The sequence below is a fragment of the Mytilus galloprovincialis genome, chromosome 9 (genome assembly GCF_965363235.1).
Source record: "Mytilus galloprovincialis chromosome 9, xbMytGall1.hap1.1, whole genome shotgun sequence".
NCBI lineage: Eukaryota > Metazoa > Mollusca > Bivalvia > Mytilida > Mytilidae > Mytilus > Mytilus galloprovincialis.
In genome coordinates this window covers 33,915,057-33,933,071 of record NC_134846.1, presented here as the reverse complement: position 1 = coordinate 33,933,071, position 18,015 = coordinate 33,915,057, and the positions used below count along the sequence as shown (strand labels likewise).

Here is an 18,015-nt window from a genome sequence, read left to right as displayed (position 1 = left end):
GAATTAGGGGCCAAAAAGGGACCCAAATAAGCATTTTTCTTGGTTTTCGGACCATAACGTTAGTATAAGTAAATAGAAATCTATGAAATTTAAACACAAGGTTTATGACCATAAAAGGAAGGTTGGTATTGATTTTGGGAGTTTTGGTCCCAACAGAATAAGGGGCCCAAAGGGTCCAAAATTAAACTTTGTTTGATTTCATCAAAATTGAATAATTGGGGTTCTTTGATATGCCGAATCTAACTGTCATGACTGTGTATGTAGATTCTTAACTTTTGGTCCCGTTTTCAAATTGGTCTACATTAAGGTCCAAAGGGTCCAAAATTAAACTTAGTTTGATTTTGACAAAAAATGAATCAGTTAGGTTCTTTGATATGCTGAATCTAAAAATGTACTTAGATTCTTGATTATTGGCCCAGTTTTCAAGTTGGTCCAAATCGGGGTCCAAAATTAAACTTTGTTTGATTTCATCAAAAATTGAATAAATGGGGTTCTTTGATATACCAAATCTAACTGTGTATGTAGATTCTTCATTTTTGGTCCTGTTTTCAAATTGGTCTACACTAAAGTCCAAAGGGTCCAAAATTAAACTTAGTCTGATTTTAACAAAAATTGAAATCTTGGGGTTCTTTGATATGCTGAATCCAAAAATGTACTTAGATTTTTTATTATGGGCCCAGTTTTCAAGTTGGTCCAAATCAGGATCTAAAATTATTATATTAAGTATTGTGCAATAGCAAGTCTTTTCAATTGCACAGTATTGCGCAATGGCAAGAAATATCTAATTGCACAATATTGTGAAATAGCAAATTTTTTTTTAATTAGAGTTATCTTTCTTTGTCCAGAATAGTAAGCAAGAAATATCTAATTGCAAAATATTGTGCAATAGCAAGATTTTTTTTTAATTGGAGTTATCTTTCTTTGTCCAGAATCAACTTAAATCTTTGTTATATACAATATACAATGTATATTCACTTTTTACTACCAACTGATAAATTAAAATAATCTTTACCATTCATTGATAACAAGCAGTTTTTTTACATCTTAATATTTTATGATGTATTTAAATGAGTAGTTATTGTTGCAAACTCCATTAGAAATTTTAATTGAGATTAGTTTTGGAATAAGGGAAAGGGGGATGTGATTAAAAAAATTGGGTTCAATTTTTCTCATTTGAAATTTCATAAATAAGAAAGAAAATTTCTTCAAACATTTTTTTGAGAGGATTAATATTCAACAGCATAGTGAATTGCTCTAAGAGCAGTGATTTTCCAACCCTCATTTTGGGGCCGAATTTCGGCCCCATTCCCAAAGAGAAATATGCTCTTTTTTTCCCAATTTTCAGCTCTAAAATTCCCAATCGTATATGGACATCGTCGCGAGATTTTGTTATTGTCGTATCTCCGTATCGTGTATTATTTTGTTGACAAATCTCTGAGCGTTCGGGGTATTTCGGGAGTTATCATTATCGTTCACTTAAGACGATGATTGGTTTGCAATCTTTTATGGATTGCATTGCAATCTACGATATTCTGGTCACGTTTGCGCTTGAAACATCCGAATGAATAATTCAATGACAAAGCAAAAAAATGAGACATAATGTAAACAAAATGAACGTAGATCATGTCTCATAATTCCAAATATTACACAAAGAAGCTAAAGGCGGCGGACGGTAGTAAATGCCGGAAGCTGGAAGCTTTTGGATTCAAAAAGTCGTTTCTACTTCCTTCTGATGAAACAAGTGAAATTCCAGCTGTTCCATCTCCGCCATCCGTCTCTGAGTTTCAACCATGTAAAGATGACAATGAACCTATAGCTAGTGTAACTGATCATGTTACAAATGAAATTCAAATTCAAAGTGAAGCTGTTTCATCTGAGTCTGAAACATGTAATGATCCTGACCCTTGTGTAACTGATAATGAGTCACAGTCTTCCTCCTCTTCTTGTCAAGTTTCTGATGCCAGAAAATTTAGCTCTCTGAAATATGAGAACAAATATCCCTGGTTGTATCACAGTGCTCAAGGATACTTGTGTAAATACTGTGAACTATTTGGTGGAACATGTGTAAATGCACGTGAATTTGTTAATATTGCTGTTGGTCTTGGGACCCATCCAACCAGAAAACTTGAAAAACATCAGTCAAGTGAAAAACATATTTTTTCGGTTGAAAGATATGCCCAGTTCAGTGCAAAGGTAAATGTTTTAGACGAAATAAAAAAACATTCTGAAAGTACCAAGGAGGCAAACAGGTCAGTGCTGAAAAAACTATTTCGCTGTCTGTACTTCATGATAAGACAAAAATGGGCCGTAACTGAAAACTTCGAAAGTTTCGTTCGTTTTATTGCTGAGCTTGGGGTGGAGGATTTACAAAGACATATTTCAAACTCTGAGTTTACTAAAGTTACCTACATGAGTTCAAAAATTGTAACTCAAATGACCACGCTGTTAAGCGATCTGATTGAATCATCACTACTCAACTCTTTAAGAACAGAAAAATTTGCATTATTGGCAGATGAATCAACTGACAATGCTAACCGCATGCAACTATCAGTCATGGCGAGATGGAATATGGGTGGAAATGTAAATGACCACTACATGGGGCTGATCCACCTGGACAGGGCAAGGGCAGAAGATATCTGCAAATCCCTTCAGTCATTCTTTGTAGGAAAGAATATTCCAATAGAAAACATGAGATTTATGGCATTTGATGGCTGTAACACAATGAGTGGCGAAGAAAAAGGTTGGTATACATATAAATTATTTAATAATATATTAATTTGCGCAAAATGTTGGGTCACATGTACACTGACAGGATTTATCTCATTCATACATGTATCAAAAATTACATTTACATGTACATGTACCCCACATTATTCAGCCAGTCCACAATAATGCTGACTATGATTTTTTTTTTATTAGATATAATACAATAAAAGAAAAAGACAAAACAATTAAGGGTTAAGGTAGAACATTTTATTGCTCACATCATTTTCAATCATATTTATTTATTCATGAAGATACACAAATAAAAACAAGAAACCTGTAAAAAATATAAATTATTTTTATTGAACAAAACGCACAACTTACTTACATGTATGCATATTTATCATCATTTATAATGACTCTTAATAACAGCCCCACAATGTTAGATCTGTAAATTTTTTGTTCTTCCCTCACCGGGATTCAACTGGTGCCTCCGTGATCAAATTGCTTTGCACTATATACCAACAATTAAATAAATCAATAAATCAAAAAGAAGCCTTTATTATAAAGACCAATGAGGTTGTTTTCATCTTTCTAATCTTACAACATAAGTAGACCTGCTAGACCACCTAGGCTTGATAAAAAACAAGCTTTCCCGTCCGTGGACGGGTGTTATCTTTCCTCGTCAGTTTTAATCAAGCGGCGTAATATAGTACATGATACATTATATAAGGCATCAGCTGAATTATCTATTAATTTATTTATATATATTTTAATGTATATAAAAAATATATTACTGTAAAACACTGTGCATGTAAATTTATTAGTCTTTTTACTGTTATTAAAATTTGTTTTAGGTCTGCAGAGGAGAATGAGACACCTTTCACCATTGTCATTTTATATAAACTGCAGGAACCATAAGCTGGCTTTGTGTCTCAAACACTTGGCGAAAGATATTCCCCTACTTGCTGAATTGGACAAGACGCTTCTCTGTCTTTGGAAGATGTTTGAATACTCACCTTTAAAGGCAGGCGTTTTCAGAGTATTCCAAGAAACATATGGCCTAAAACCTATGGTACTAATCAAAGCATCCATGACTAGGTGGCTGTCGCACCTTCATGCATGTCTTAGGGTAATTGAGAGATATGAAACCATTGTTGACACCCTGGATTCATTGTATAATGATCTCAAAGAACCCGAGATCTTTGGAGTCAGACATATCTTAACACGGAAAGATGTTGTGGCCATGATGTTATTATTATGTGATGTACTAAAGCCAGTCAACATATTAAATCTTTGCTTGCAATCCGAAAATGTGAATTTTACAAATTTGGACCAAAATGTTCAGAAAACCATTGATGCATTGCATGAAATTAAAGATAAATATCAAAACAACAATTATCAGGACACTGAATTTGCCAAAATTGACACTTTAATGAATATCATAACAGAAAGAACTGCCCTTGGTAGGCGTGTCCGAGGAGCTGTGGAAAACCTTGTGCCACAACAGTTTCTTCTGAACACAGGCATTCCATTTATCTTTAAGTTAACTAATGAAATCCAAGATGCATTCCATTCTACTCCTCTACTGAAAGCTTTTGGAGCATTGGATCCAAGGAATTTACCTGAAGCAGATGATCTACAAGATTATGGCAATGTAAGAAAATAACAGAAATATTTTTAAGTCTGATATCTTTTAATTAGTTTTATTAATTACATTAATTTATAGATTGCTGACCTCTGTCAGCATAAAATTCCATAATGAATTCATAAAAAGATATTATACATTTTTTGCAAATTGTGTTGTTTTGAATTGTACACATCTTATTAACATACATACAATGTATATTAATAAGTAAATACAATAGAATTTTGAATATTGACAATACAACTTGGATTAACTCATGTTAATCATATGAGCAGCTAATAATAATAATTGATTGAATGTTTAATTTCAATTTAACAGAATTCTTTTGAATTTCAAATTTTTATATTTTATATTATTTTCCAGGAAGAATATCAGAGACTTGCTGATTTTTATGGGCAACCCAAGGAGGATATTTACAATGGCCATACAACAGTGGTTAGATCTGACATAGATATTCCAGCTGTTGCCTTCAATGAGCTGAAGGTCTTTAAACCACAACTGTTGATGATGAGGTATTATTTTTATTCGTTTTTCTTGATGTTCAAATAAGAGTTGACAAGAAGCTTGCAAAGAAGTTTGCAAGCATTTTATTTTACAATCAGTCTGGCATTCATATTTTTTTCTAAGCTTCAATTCTTTTAATTATGCTAAATGAATGAAATAACTTAATTTGTTATTTTTAATATTTAGTCTTGCAAACACTGTCAACTCTGATTTAAATTATTCTTTTAACATGTTGAAACTTTATTTGTTTTTTGACAAATGTTTTTATTTTATTTTTATGAAAGATTATTGAGATTGTCACAATACATCAGCATTTTTAAGTATGCAATTTATAATGTTTACATTAATTTTGAATTTTAATTTCAGTCAGTTTAATACTGAGTTAGTCAGTAATTTATTAAGTATATTAGATCATATATTAGATCATATATTGATAATTTTGTTCTTTTACTCAAATAACTTCTGTTTATATAAAAGGGCTTATTTTAGACATGTAGCATTGCAATGGATATCACTCCGTATGTGATAACCCTACTGAAAGTGATGCTACATAACAATCAAATAATCTTAGTCTATGATATCAGATTTATTGAGTTCATATTATATTATTTTGTTTTGCATGAATTGTTAAATTAGTTTATTAACTTGTTCTTTTATTTTAATCCTTCATACAACATTTTTTTCAGCTTGAAATAAAAAAGGATTGTTTATGGATTTTAATCATAATGAAAAAGTTGTTCAAATCATGACTAGCAGCTTAGCTATATATAGAGGTACAAATATAAATTTAAAATTGTATAGTTCAGTGAGTATTAGAATGGATCATTAGGATCACAAAATAAAAATAAGGAAATATGGTACGCTTGCCAATGAGATCATCATTCTAGTTTAAATGTTATATTACAGTTATCAATCAAGGAACTTGTTTTTCATATTAATTTACGTGCATGATTCTTTTAATTGCAAAGCTTAAACAATAATTTTGAATTTCCATATTGATATAAATTTGATTTTATTTAAATTTCAAAAAGCAAGCAAAGGTTTGGAATTAGTTTTATTCAATTCATTAGTTATTTCTTATTAAAAGAATTTGTAAATGTTTTTTTCTGTTGAACAGGGATATTTTTGAATGTCAATGATAGAAATTTTAATTGCTTAGCTATAATATAGCACTTAGGATACTATAAACTAAAAGAGGGATGTTTTTATTTTATTTTTTGCAGAATGAGAGGAATAGATTCAATAAGCAAAGTATTGCAAGCCTTTGAAGCTGATGATGTGCTAAGAACATGCTTTCCCAGAGTATTTAAACTGCTTTGTTATGCCCTGCTCATCCCATGTTCTACAGCAGCAGTTGAAAGATCATTCAGTCTGATGAATGACATATGTACTAATGATAGGAACAGATTAACACAAAAGAATCTAGATGCGATAATGAGGATAGCGAAAGAAGGAAAAGACCGACTCTCAGATACAGAACTGGAACAACTAGTTGACATGTTTAAAAATAAACATGAACGAAAACTTGAATTTTAAATAAAACTAAAAAATAAATGCTTCAGATTTCAAATGTGTCTTTTTAGAATTTTTATAGATTCTCATCATTATAAATAGAATCAGAAGGGATAGGTTGAATTTTACCTTTCAAGAGTAAAGTTACAAAGCTTGAGTGCATGCAAAATGTGTCCTCAGACACATTCAACTTTTATTTTTAATCCTTTTCCTTAAAAAGATAGCTTATTTTGTAGGCAATTCATGCAGTTAATCCTTCTCAGAATGCAGGATTTTGCACCTAATTTTTCAAAATTTTCTTGGGGGGGCATGCCCCCAAACCCCCCTAGCGAGGCGCACACGGCTATGCCGTGTGCCCGCCGTGGTAAACACCAATCATATTTTTCCCAAACCATAATTTTTTTCCCAATTGCATGGGCCCCAGGACCCTTCCCTTAAACACCAGGAAAATCACTGAAGAGAAAACAAAAATTTTAAGTTCATTAGAACACATTCATTCTGTGTCAGAAACCTATGCTGTGTCAACTATTTAATCACAATCCAAATTTAGAGCTGAATCCAGCTTGAATGTTGTGTCCATACTTGCCCCAACCGTTCAGGGTTCAACCTCTGCGGTCGTATAAAGCTACGCCCTGCGGAGCATCTGGTTATAATTGTTTTTCTTTCAGAAAGTGTCATGGCTTTTGCGTGGGAACCAACAGGAAATAAATTTGCCTTTATCCATGGAGAGAGTCCTAGAATATCTGTATCATTTTACAGTATAAGAGCTGGCAAGGTAGAATTAATGAGTAAGTGATATATTAATTTAAAAGTTGCTAAGTCTGCTATGTAGATATTGTGAAATCACCATTTTGTTCAACACCATTCAAATTTGCATTACATAGTTGAGGGATGTTAAATACTCAGAAGCTTTATTTTGACAAGAATATATTAGAAAGCAAGACCTCTTAGTTTCATTAAGAATTTAAAAAAAAGCATTTTTCAGATCAGCAGTTCTGGTAAAATGGATGTAAAAAGCTACAAGATTTTCAATTTTGATGCATTGATTTGGTTTGAATGACAGGATACATTAACAATCTTCCTACCGCATAAATGCATCTAAAAAGACTTGCAGTTTTATTACTTTCTTCATCTTGATAGTTACTGGAAGATTTTATACTAGCTTTTTAAGAACTGCTACCTGAACAGTTAATTTTTGGTTAAATCTTAAGACGTGACCCGCTTACAATGCAACAATGGTAAATAATAAAGGAATTTAAAGTTCTTGCTTGATATAGGTTTTTTTTTCTGTTTCAAGTACTTATAGAGTGAAAAAGAATATACAGGTAAATCCCCTAACTACCTACCAAACTAACAATGGTTTTGGGGCCTAAATTAATATATTGTTTGTTTTCCAAATCCTGACCCTGCCAAGCCAGGTGTGGGTAGGTAGATAGGGAAATAATTTTATTTTTTCCAAAAGCTGGAACAATATCGTCCAGGATTGGTCCGGACTGGGGAAACAAACTATTTTAATTAAGGCCTGACAGAGTGAGAGTATTTTTAAAATGTTGCAAAGAAAGGCCAGTCATCAGCTACTTATGTTCAGAAATCAGAAGCATTGCAATTATTGTAATTCGTAATGAGGTCAGTCACACATTTAAAAAAATTAATATTTGTAGAAACTTTGGAAAGAAGACAAGCTAACCATTTGTTTTGGAGTCCTGCTGGACAGTTTATAGTTTTAGCTGGACTTAGAAAGTAAGTTATACTAATTGCAATAGTAATAAGATCATAGATAGATTCAATATTGCTTGTCAAGGGTGAATTTTAATAAATTCCTCACCTAATAAGATAAGCTTGTATTAAGATTTTACTATGTAAATGTACTAGATAACTAGCACATATTAAATTTCACATTTTATGCTAGCACATATTAAATTTCACATTTTATGCTAGCACATATTAAATTTCACATTTTATGCTAGCACATATTAAATTTCACATTTTATGCCAATATATCACAAAATTTAAAGTAAGTGTGACATTTTTTATCTTTGATATATGGAATTTATTAGAACAAAAATCCTTAAATTATGATCTGAACTGGTTGAATGAGTGACTGCAACTTTCAGTTCATAAGAAATAAAACTCTTTAAAAATACCATATATTGTACAATGTTTATCACTATTTGACTTTTTTCAGTATGAATGGTGTGTTAGAGTTTGTAGATGCCTCAGATGTTACAGTGATGGCTAATACTGAACATTTCATGGCAACAGACGTAGAATGGGATCCTACAGGCAGATATGTTGTCTCAGCTGTCAGCTGGTGGGGTCATAAGGTCAGTAATAATATTAGTTAGATGCTTATATACAAGTATGTGTTTGATTTTAATCCTGCTACATAAGGGAGACGTATGAATCCTGTCTATGTTTTCAATTATATGTATTGTCTCATTGGCAATCAAAGAACATCTTTTTTATAGCATCAAGTTTTTTGGCTGACAACTTTATTTACTTGTTTTAGACACAAAAATAATGGTATAGCACCAAAAAAAAATTTAAAATAATATTTTAAAACATTTGTGTCTTTAATGTTGACTGCTTTTTGGTGGGTGGGTACTGGGTAGAAAACATTTTCTTTTTTGGTCTGCTAATTAATTATTTATTACTATATTGAATGAATATTTTGTTTTAGGTTGACAATGCATATTGGATCTGGTCATTCCAAGGCCGATTATTACTGAAACAGCCTCAAGAGAGGTTCTGTCAACTACAGTGGAGACCTAGACCTCAATGTTTATTATCTGCTGAAGAGCTGAAGGTAAAATTTATATACAGCATGACTAGAATTTGAAATGGAACAATCCATTATATTTAATTTTATATGCTAGTCACAATTAAGGAGATGGAACTGAACTAGTTGAATGAATTGTTTGAGACAAATTAGGATTTAAGATTTTCTTCCGATTGATCTTAGGTGGAATTGTGTATTTCAACTGCAGTAATTTCTTATACGGAGAAATCTGCTTAGAATGAACTCTATCAATGAATAATTTATGCAATCGTCAAAGGCATCCGAGTAGAAGTGTTACCCTTGACTCCTTCTTTCAATCCCATTTTTATTTTTTCATTTTTAACTTAAAAAGTTCATAATCAAAGTTTTACGAAACTCCTGAACAATGCTAAGAACCATACAGAGTTCAAATTTGAACATTGAGTTGCTTACCATTTTAGAGTTATGCCCCTTTAAAACTTAAAAAAAAAAAATGCAATTTTTGTTCACTTCCACACTAATTTTAGTTTGCCTCTTCCAAATTTTATGAAACTCATATATAGCTAAAAACTACAACAGGCAGACAGTTTAAATTTTGGCTGTAAGTATCTCAACTGATCTAGAGTTATGCTTCAGTTTGTTTTTTATACGACCACAAAATTTGAAAAATTTTTCGTCGTATATTGCTATCACGTTGGCGTCGTCGTCGTCGTCCGAATACTTTTAGTTTTCGCACTCTAACTTTAGTAAAAGTGAATAGAAATCTATGAAATTTTAACACAAGGTTTATGACCACAAAAGGAAGGTTGGGATTGATTTTGGGAGTTTTGGTCCCAACATTTTAGGAATTAGGGGCCAAAAAGGGCCCAAATAAGCATTTTCTTGGTTTTCGCACTATAACTTTAGTTTAAGTTAATAGAAATCTATGAAATTTTGACACAAGGTTTATGACCACAAAATAAAGGTTCGGATTGATTTTGGGAGTTTTGGTTCCAACAGTTTAGGAATTAGGGGCCAAAAAAGGGCCCAAATAAGCATTATTCTTGGTTTTCGCACAATAACTTTAGTTTAAGTAAATAGAAATCAATGAAATTTGAACACAATGTTTATGACCACAAAAGGAAGGTTGGTATTGATTTTGGGAGTTTTGGTCACAACAGTTTAGGAATTAGGGGCCAAAAAGGGACCCAAATAAGCATTTTTCTTGGTTTTCGCACCATAACTTTAGTATAAGTAAATAGAAATCTATGAAATTTAAACACAAGGTTTATGACCATAAAAGGAAGGTTGGTATTGATTTTGGGAGTTTTGGTCCCAACAGTTTAGGAATAAAGGGCCCAAAGGGTCCAAAATTAAACTTTGTTTGATTTCATCAAAAATTGAATAATTGGGGTTCTTTGATATGCCGAATCTAACTGTGTATGTAGATTCTTAATTTTTGGTCCCGTTTTCAAATTGGTCTACATTAAGGTCCAAAGGGTCCAAAATTAAACTTAGTTTGATTTTAACAAAAATTGAATCCTTGGGGTTCTTTGATATGCTGAATCTAAAAATGTACTTAGATTTTTTATTATTGGCCCAGTTTTCAAGTTGGTCCAAATCGGGGTCCAAAATTAAACTTTGTTTGATTTCATCAAAAATTGAATAATTGGGGTTCTTTGATATGCCAAATCTAACTGTGTATGTAGATTCTTAATTTTTGGTCCTGTTTTAAAATTGGTCTACATTAACGTCCAAAGGGTCCAAAATTAAACTAAGTTAGATTTTAACAAAAATTGAATTCTTGGGTCTCTTTGATATGCTGAATCTAAACATGTACTTAGATTTTTGATTATGGGCCCAGTTTTCAAGTTGGTCCAAATCAGGATCCAAAATTATTATATTAAGTATTGTGCAATAGCAAGAAATTTTCAATTGCACAGTATTCAGCAATAGCAAGAAATCTTCAATTGCACAGTATTCAGCAATAGCAAGAAATCTTCAATTGCACAGTATTGTGCAATAGCAAGAAATCTTCAATTGCACAGTATTGTGCAATAGCAAATATTTTCAATTGCACAGTATTGCACAATAGCAAGAAATATCTAATTGCACAATATTGTGCAATAGCAAGAAAATCCAATTGGATTTCAATTGGAGTTATCTTTCTTTGTCCAGAATAGTAGTTGAATCAACTTAAATCATTGTTTTATACAATATACAATGTATATTCACTTTTACTACCAACTGATAGATTAAAACAATCTTTACCATTCAGTAATAACAAGCACTTTTTTACATTTTAATATTTTATGATGTATTTAAATGAGTAGTTATTGTTGCAAACTTCATTAGAAATTTGAATTGAGATCAGTTTTGAAATAAGGGAAAGGGGGATGTGAAAAAAAAATTGGGGGGTCAATTTTTTTCATTTCAGATTTCATAAATAAAAAGAAAATTTCTTCAAACATTTTTTTGAGAGGATTAATATTCAACAGCATAGTGAATTGCTCAAAGGCAAAAAATTTTTTTTAAGTTCATTAGACCACATTCATTCTGTGTCAGAAACCTATGCTGTGTCAACTATTTAATCACAATCCAAATTTAGAGCTGAATCCAGCTTGAATATTGTGTCCATACTTGCCCCAACCGTTCAGGGTTCAACCTCTGCGGTGGTATAAAGCTGCGCCCTGCGGAGCATCTGGTTTTTATTTAGTTTTTTTTTCTTTTATTTTAGTTAATCTGTCAAAAAAAAAAAAAAATCTTCATTCCCAGCATACAGCTTAAATAATGCAGTTCTCTATTTTATTTGTGAAATATGAGTGAGAATTCTATCAAAATATGTGATCATTTGTATAGAAAGCACATAAAATTAGCAAACAAAAAAAATGTCTTACATTTGTCATCAAATCTCTTTCAAATACATAAATGTTTTAAAAAAAAAAACACCTAGATATTGTACATACATTAATTTCTGTTTTAATGAAATAAAATGAACATATGGTTTCTCAAAGCTTATATTGTTTTATTCAGGGTCTTAAGAAGAACATGAAGAAATACACTGAACAGTTTGAATCGGTTGACAGGTTGAGACAGTCTAATGTCTCTTCAGTAAGTTTGTAAACCTTAGTTAGAATATTGCTGACCGTACTGAATATAGGGGTATCTTATGATTTTCTATAAGGCAATGTCCTTGGTGTTAATTTACATGTTTTTTTCTCAAACCAAAAGATTATTTTCTCTCTTTGGATCACTATGATAAAATGATGGGAACCTGACAAAATTTTAACATCAATAAATCAATACAAAATCTTCCAACAGGATATGAAGTTGTTAAATCCTTTCTTGATATTTAATTGGGGTATTAATTTTTGTTTTCCCGAAACATGGACTTTAAGCATTAATGTTTTAATATTTAGGAGGCAACACTCATCTTAATTTAAAGACATGTATTTATTTTAGTATTTCCGACTTGTTTATTTTTTTGTCTTCTAGATATGGTTTATGAAGATTATATAATAGTTTCTTGTGTCCTTGACCTTATGGTTTATGAAGATAATATTATAGTTTCTTGTGTCCTTGACCTTGAATACCATTCATTTGAGGTTTTATAATCTATTTTACAGGAGCAAATAGAGAAGAGGAAAACCCTCATGGCTGAGTTCAAGAAATACAGAGAGGAGAAAGAAGAGGAGTTGGAGCACTACAAAAGCAGGAGGATAGCATTACGAGGAGGTATGTATAGATGATTGAGGCAGATAGACATCGTAGAGGCACATATACAGTTAATGGATAGACATTTTACAAGTCTCACTCATCACATTGCCCTGGTGGGTCTCTTCTTTTTCGAATAGTCATCTTTGTGATAAATTGATTTAAAGAAGGTTTTGGAATGATTTATATTTTAGTCTTTGTATAGTTATGGTATGGGTTGCAAAATGGGATAGTAGGTTAAGTGGAACTTGACTCCTTTCGTCTGTCCAAAACAAACATTTTGTCAAGATTGTCTTGGCTTCATTGAAAGGGAATATTTTGATATTTGGTCTGCAGCTTCATAGGGTTGGATTGTAAGGAATAAGCAATTGTTACATTAAAACTATTTTGATCTGAGCGTCACTGATGAGCCTTATGTATACTAAACGCGCATCTGGCATGTCTATTTACATGTCATTTACCTAGTTTCTGTTTGCCAACAGTTTGAAATATACGAACATTCATTGTGCAAGGGAAGTTTTTGTCAAAGTTTTCTTGGTATCAAAGGGAGTGATTTTATATTTAGTCTTTTAAAGATCAGGTATGCTTAGGTAAACAACTTACATCAATCAACTGATTATATTAAAATGACATATTTTATCAAAAAAATAATTCCATTTTGTTTGTTGTTTTTAGGCGTGGATACTGACGTCTTGTATGAAGAAGAGATTGATGAAGAAGTTGTTGAATTCCTTTTGAAAGTTGAAGAGAAAGTCCTTGACGAGTAGACCTCAGCATTCCACCACGTTTAGGTCAACTCTTGCTGTTTAATTATTATTTTTAACACCAGCCATTATCAGCGGCAGCCATCTTGAAAACAGCAAGGGGAGACTACTTCTTGAAGATTTTTTAATTGGAATAATTAGTGCTGACATTAGAATATAGAATAATGAAGATTTTGCTCTCAAATACGTTGTCATGGTTTCTGAAAGTGCTTATGAATTTGCTTTTATTTATTTATCCGTCTATCCCGCTCAGTATCATATTTTCTCACTTTTCAGGACAGTTTCCCGTACCTTATCGATTATGTGTAGTCCATTTTAGTAATGCTATAAAATTTAGATGCAGCCAATTTTTAAAATGTAGGAAGAGAATTATAAACTTTTTAATCAAAACTTACAGTAAAAATTTTGGATCCATCTGTTTGTTTCTGAATTTTTTGACTGCTACATTTTGTCACATTTTACATGTTCTGAAACATGCGAACTATGCATTCAGAAAGATATTTAATGGTGGCCAATGTAAATCAAGGAGATTTTGTATAATGGAGAGTGAGTCTCAAAAATGATGACTTAAGCAATTATAGGTGTAAATTGTACAGCCTTCAACAATAAGAAAAACCCATTCTGTATAGTCAGCCTTAAAAGGACCAGATATTAAAATAGAAACAAAACAAAAAAACATAATTTATGAGCAAACAATCAACAAAAAACAGATATAACATACAGCAACCAATGACAACCACTCAATTACAGGCACATAGAAAATGTGGAGTGGTTAAACATGTTTGTAAGTGCTTGTCATACAACACACAGAATTATATGAGAGTACTCAGTTAATAAGAAATAAATATTCTCCCCGAATCAAACAGTACACATCAAATGGATTTTGGGCACAGATGTAAAAAAAACAACAACATATAAGTGATATTGGGAATTAATGCAGTAACTATAATAAATAAAGAGAAACCAAGAATCAAAATAAGGTATACACATGATAATGCATGACTGTCAATTAACCCCTGGAAGCAGTTAAAGATGAGGTGTTTTTTTTTTAACTTCAGAAATAATTTAAAAGACAAACTGATAATAAAAATTATCAAAAATACAAGATTCAACCATTGGATGTAAAGAGACATTGCCTCTCATGATAATTTGAAGACTTTGTGTGCCAGACAATAATCAATACTATGATGGTTATGGTAGAAAAAGTCAACAGCAAAAATGTTTTTCTATTGTGGTCAATCATATCTTCGGAACTAGTACAGATAGATAGATACTGCACTGTAAAAAGTATCAATTCGAGAAGATATACAACTAGTGGCTCTCAAGAGCCTGTATCGCTCACCTGATTCTACTTGGGTTTTTGAAATCATATAAAAAAAATATAAAATTTGGCTAAAAGTAACAACACTTGGCCAGCACCTCATAAGGAAAGGAACATTCATGCTATGTTTGATTTCATTCAATTCAGTGGTTCTTTAGAAGAAGACTTTTGTATGCATTTCCCATAGGGTCCTATGTTAAACTAAGTCCCCCCACTGGCGGCCATCTTGGATGTTGCAATGACAACAAAGTAACAACACTTGGTCAGCATCTCATTAGGAACATTCATGCTATGTTTGGTTTCATTCCATTCAGTGGTTCACTAAAAGAAGACAATTGTATGTATTTCCCATAGGGTCCTATGTTAAACTAAGTCACCCTGGTGGCCATCTTGGATGATGGATCAGCTACAAAGTAACAACAATTGGTCAGCATCTCATAAGGAACATTTATGCTATGTTTGGTTTCATTCCATTCAGTGGTTCTCTATAAGAAGAAACTTGTATGTATTTCCCATAGGGTCCTATGTTAAACTAAGTCCCCCACTGGCGGCCATCTTTGACATTGGAATGGCGACAAAGTAACAGCACTTGGTCAGTATCTCATTAGGAACATTCATGCTATGTTTGGTTTCATTCCATTCAGTGGTTCACTAAAAGAAGACATTTGTATGTATTTCCTGTAGGGTCCTATGTTAAACTAAGTCCCCCTGCTGGTGGCCATCTTGGATGTTGGATCGGCTACAAAGTAACAACACTTGGTCAGCACCTCATAAGTAACATTCATGCCATGTTTGGTTTCATTCCATTCAGTGGTTCTCTAAAAGAAGACATTTGTATATATTTCCCATAGGGTCCTATGTTAAACTAAGCCCCCTGCTGGCGGACATCTTGGATGATGGATCGGCTACAAAGTAACAACACTTGGTCAGCACCTCATAAGGAACATTCATGCCATGTTTGGTTTCATTCCATTCAGTGGTTCTCTAAAAGAAGACATTTGTATATATTTCCCTTGGGTCCTATGTTAAACTAAGTCCCCCGCTGGCGGCCATCTTGGATGATTGATCGGCTACAAAGTAACAACACTTGGTCAGCACCTCATAAGGAACATTCATGCCATGTTTGGTTTCATTCCATTCAGTGGTTCTCTAAAAGAAGACATTTGTATATATTTCCCTTGGGTCCTATGTTAAACTAAGTCCCCCGCTGGCGGCCATCTTGGATGATGGATCGGCTACAAAGTAACAACACTTGGTCAGCACCTCATAAGGAACATTCATGCCATGTTTGGTTTCATTCCATTCAGTGGTTCTCTAAAAGAAGACATTTGTATATATTTCCCATAGGGTCCTATGTTAAACTAAGTCCCCCGCTGGCGGCCATCTTAGATGATGGATCGTCTACAAAGTAACAACACTTGGTCAGCACCTCATAAGGAACGTTCATGCCATGTTTGGTTTCATTCCATTCAGTGGTTCTCTAGAAAAAGTTCAAAATGTAAAAAGTTAACGACGACGACGGACGACGGACGCCAAGTGATGAGAAAAGCTCACTATTTGATTTAAATAACATGCTATAATGTACATAAAACTTGAAAACATCTAAATTACACAATTTGCAATGCATTGCCTCGGTAAATGATGACATTTTCGTGTGTATTTTATTCAAATAGCCATCTAATCAACTAGGTACATCCCTAATACTGCTGTTGTTCATATAACGCGATATAAAGATAATTAGATAGCAAACTCGTGCAGTGGGATTTTCTAGATTTTCACATGACAGGTTAAAACAAATATGTTGATCCCGTTTGAATGGTATACACTAGTAATTTTTTGGGGCCCTTTATAGCTTGCTGAACGGTACCTTGACCTATAATGTTTTACTTTTATAAATTGTGGCTTTGACGGAGAGTTGTCTCATTGGCATTCATACCACAGCTTCATATATCTAATCATCGTTCTTACCTGTAAAAGAATGAGGTACTGTGGATTGAATCGGTCAACGAAATGGTTTAGCCTTGTTTCACTTTCAATGTTGAAACATCCCTTTTAATAACAACAATATTCACTGGGGTAAAGCTGATGACCGTAACTGCATTCACGGTCATCCCAAGATGTCGGATGAAAAAATAGGTCAGTATCTGTATTGTCTGTTACAGTGTTTCTATATCATTTTCTTTACAAAGGAGACATTGATACGATGTAAATTTATAAAAGATTCACACGGAAATCACAAATTACTTCCGATAAATGTGCATGAAACAGGAAATTCGATTAAAAAAAATCGCTAAGATGACCGTAAATCACAATCGGGATGACCGTAACAGAATCAGCAATTCATAACATGGGTGACCGTAATTGGTTTAAAGATGACCGTAATTTGTAAAGGATCACCGTAATTTCTAAATGATGACCGTAACTTTTAAAGAATGATCGTCAATTCTAAGAAATATCCGTATTTGTATAACTACTTTTTTTGTATCAAATGATTAATGGTGATTATATAAAACGTATTTATATGAGAGTATAATCCTATAGGAAGGAGAAAATAAGACGTGCTTTAAATACAAATTCAGGACCGTAACTAGCCTCTTTTAAAAGTGAGGCAAAATATTCGCCGAGCGTAGCGAGGCAAAACAATTTTGGCGAGGGGTCGGGGGCGCGCTGAAGGCCCCCAGACGCTCTGAGAAAAATAATGCAAAATCGTGCATTCTGAGCTATTTTTTCAACAATATTCTGGTCTCATAGCAATAACAACCAGGTGCTCCGCAGGGCGCAGCTTTATACGACCCCAGTGGTTGAACCCTGAACAGTTGGGGCAAATTTGGTCACAATATTCAAGCTTGATTCTGTCTGAATTTGGATTGTGATCAAATTTTTGACATAATATAGGTTTTTGTCACAAAATTAATGTGGTCAAAGATTTAACAAATCTATTGCACAATACTGTGCAACTGAAGATTTCTTCTTGAAACTTTTCAAAATTCGAAATTTAAAAAAAATTGAAAAAAAGGAAGCTCTTCAAAAAATGGTAAACAAAAAATCCCCCCCCCCCAGTTTTTTGAAACCCCCTTGGAGCAATAACCCTTAAACTCAATCCCATGCTTTC

General features: G+C 32.8%; 2 protein-coding genes across 2 annotated transcripts in view; both read left to right on the top strand.

Annotated features, from left to right (window-relative positions):
* The window catches only part of LOC143044862 (eukaryotic translation initiation factor 3 subunit B-like), a 34,982-nt gene extending 20,986 nt beyond the window's left edge, over positions 1-13,996 (top strand). The window contains exons 11-17 of the mRNA XM_076217063.1: positions 7,036-7,155; positions 8,029-8,107; positions 8,553-8,691; positions 9,048-9,173; positions 12,138-12,215; positions 12,731-12,839; positions 13,494-13,996. Coding sequence (XP_076073178.1) covers positions 7,036-7,155; positions 8,029-8,107; positions 8,553-8,691; positions 9,048-9,173; positions 12,138-12,215; positions 12,731-12,839; positions 13,494-13,585 — 743 coding nt within the window. The 3' untranslated portion in view covers positions 13,586-13,996. The remainder of the gene's footprint in view (positions 1-7,035; positions 7,156-8,028; positions 8,108-8,552; positions 8,692-9,047; positions 9,174-12,137; positions 12,216-12,730; positions 12,840-13,493) is intronic.
* On the top strand, positions 1,495-6,215 carry LOC143044863 (uncharacterized). The gene is made up of 5 exons (XM_076217064.1): positions 1,495-2,740; positions 3,561-4,360; positions 4,715-4,863; positions 5,542-5,628; positions 6,079-6,215. The coding sequence occupies exons 1-4, from the start codon at positions 1,624-1,626 to the stop codon at positions 5,549-5,551; spliced, it is 2,076 nt and encodes a 691-aa protein (XP_076073179.1). The 5' UTR covers positions 1,495-1,623; the 3' UTR covers positions 5,552-5,628; positions 6,079-6,215.
* Positions 13,997-18,015: the final 4,019 nt, after the last annotated feature.

Excerpts from the sequence above, each read along its gene's own strand:
- LOC143044863 (XM_076217064.1), top strand. The coding sequence starts at position 1,624 with ATGTCTCATAATTCCAAATATTACACAAAGAAGCTAAAGGCGGCGGAC. Across the intron at positions 2,741-3,560 it reads AATGAGTGGCGAAGAAAAAG|GTCTGCAGAGGAGAATGAGA; the intron begins GTTGGTATACAT and ends AATTTGTTTTAG. Across the intron at positions 4,361-4,714 it reads ATCTACAAGATTATGGCAAT|GAAGAATATCAGAGACTTGC; the intron begins GTAAGAAAATAA and ends ATTATTTTCCAG.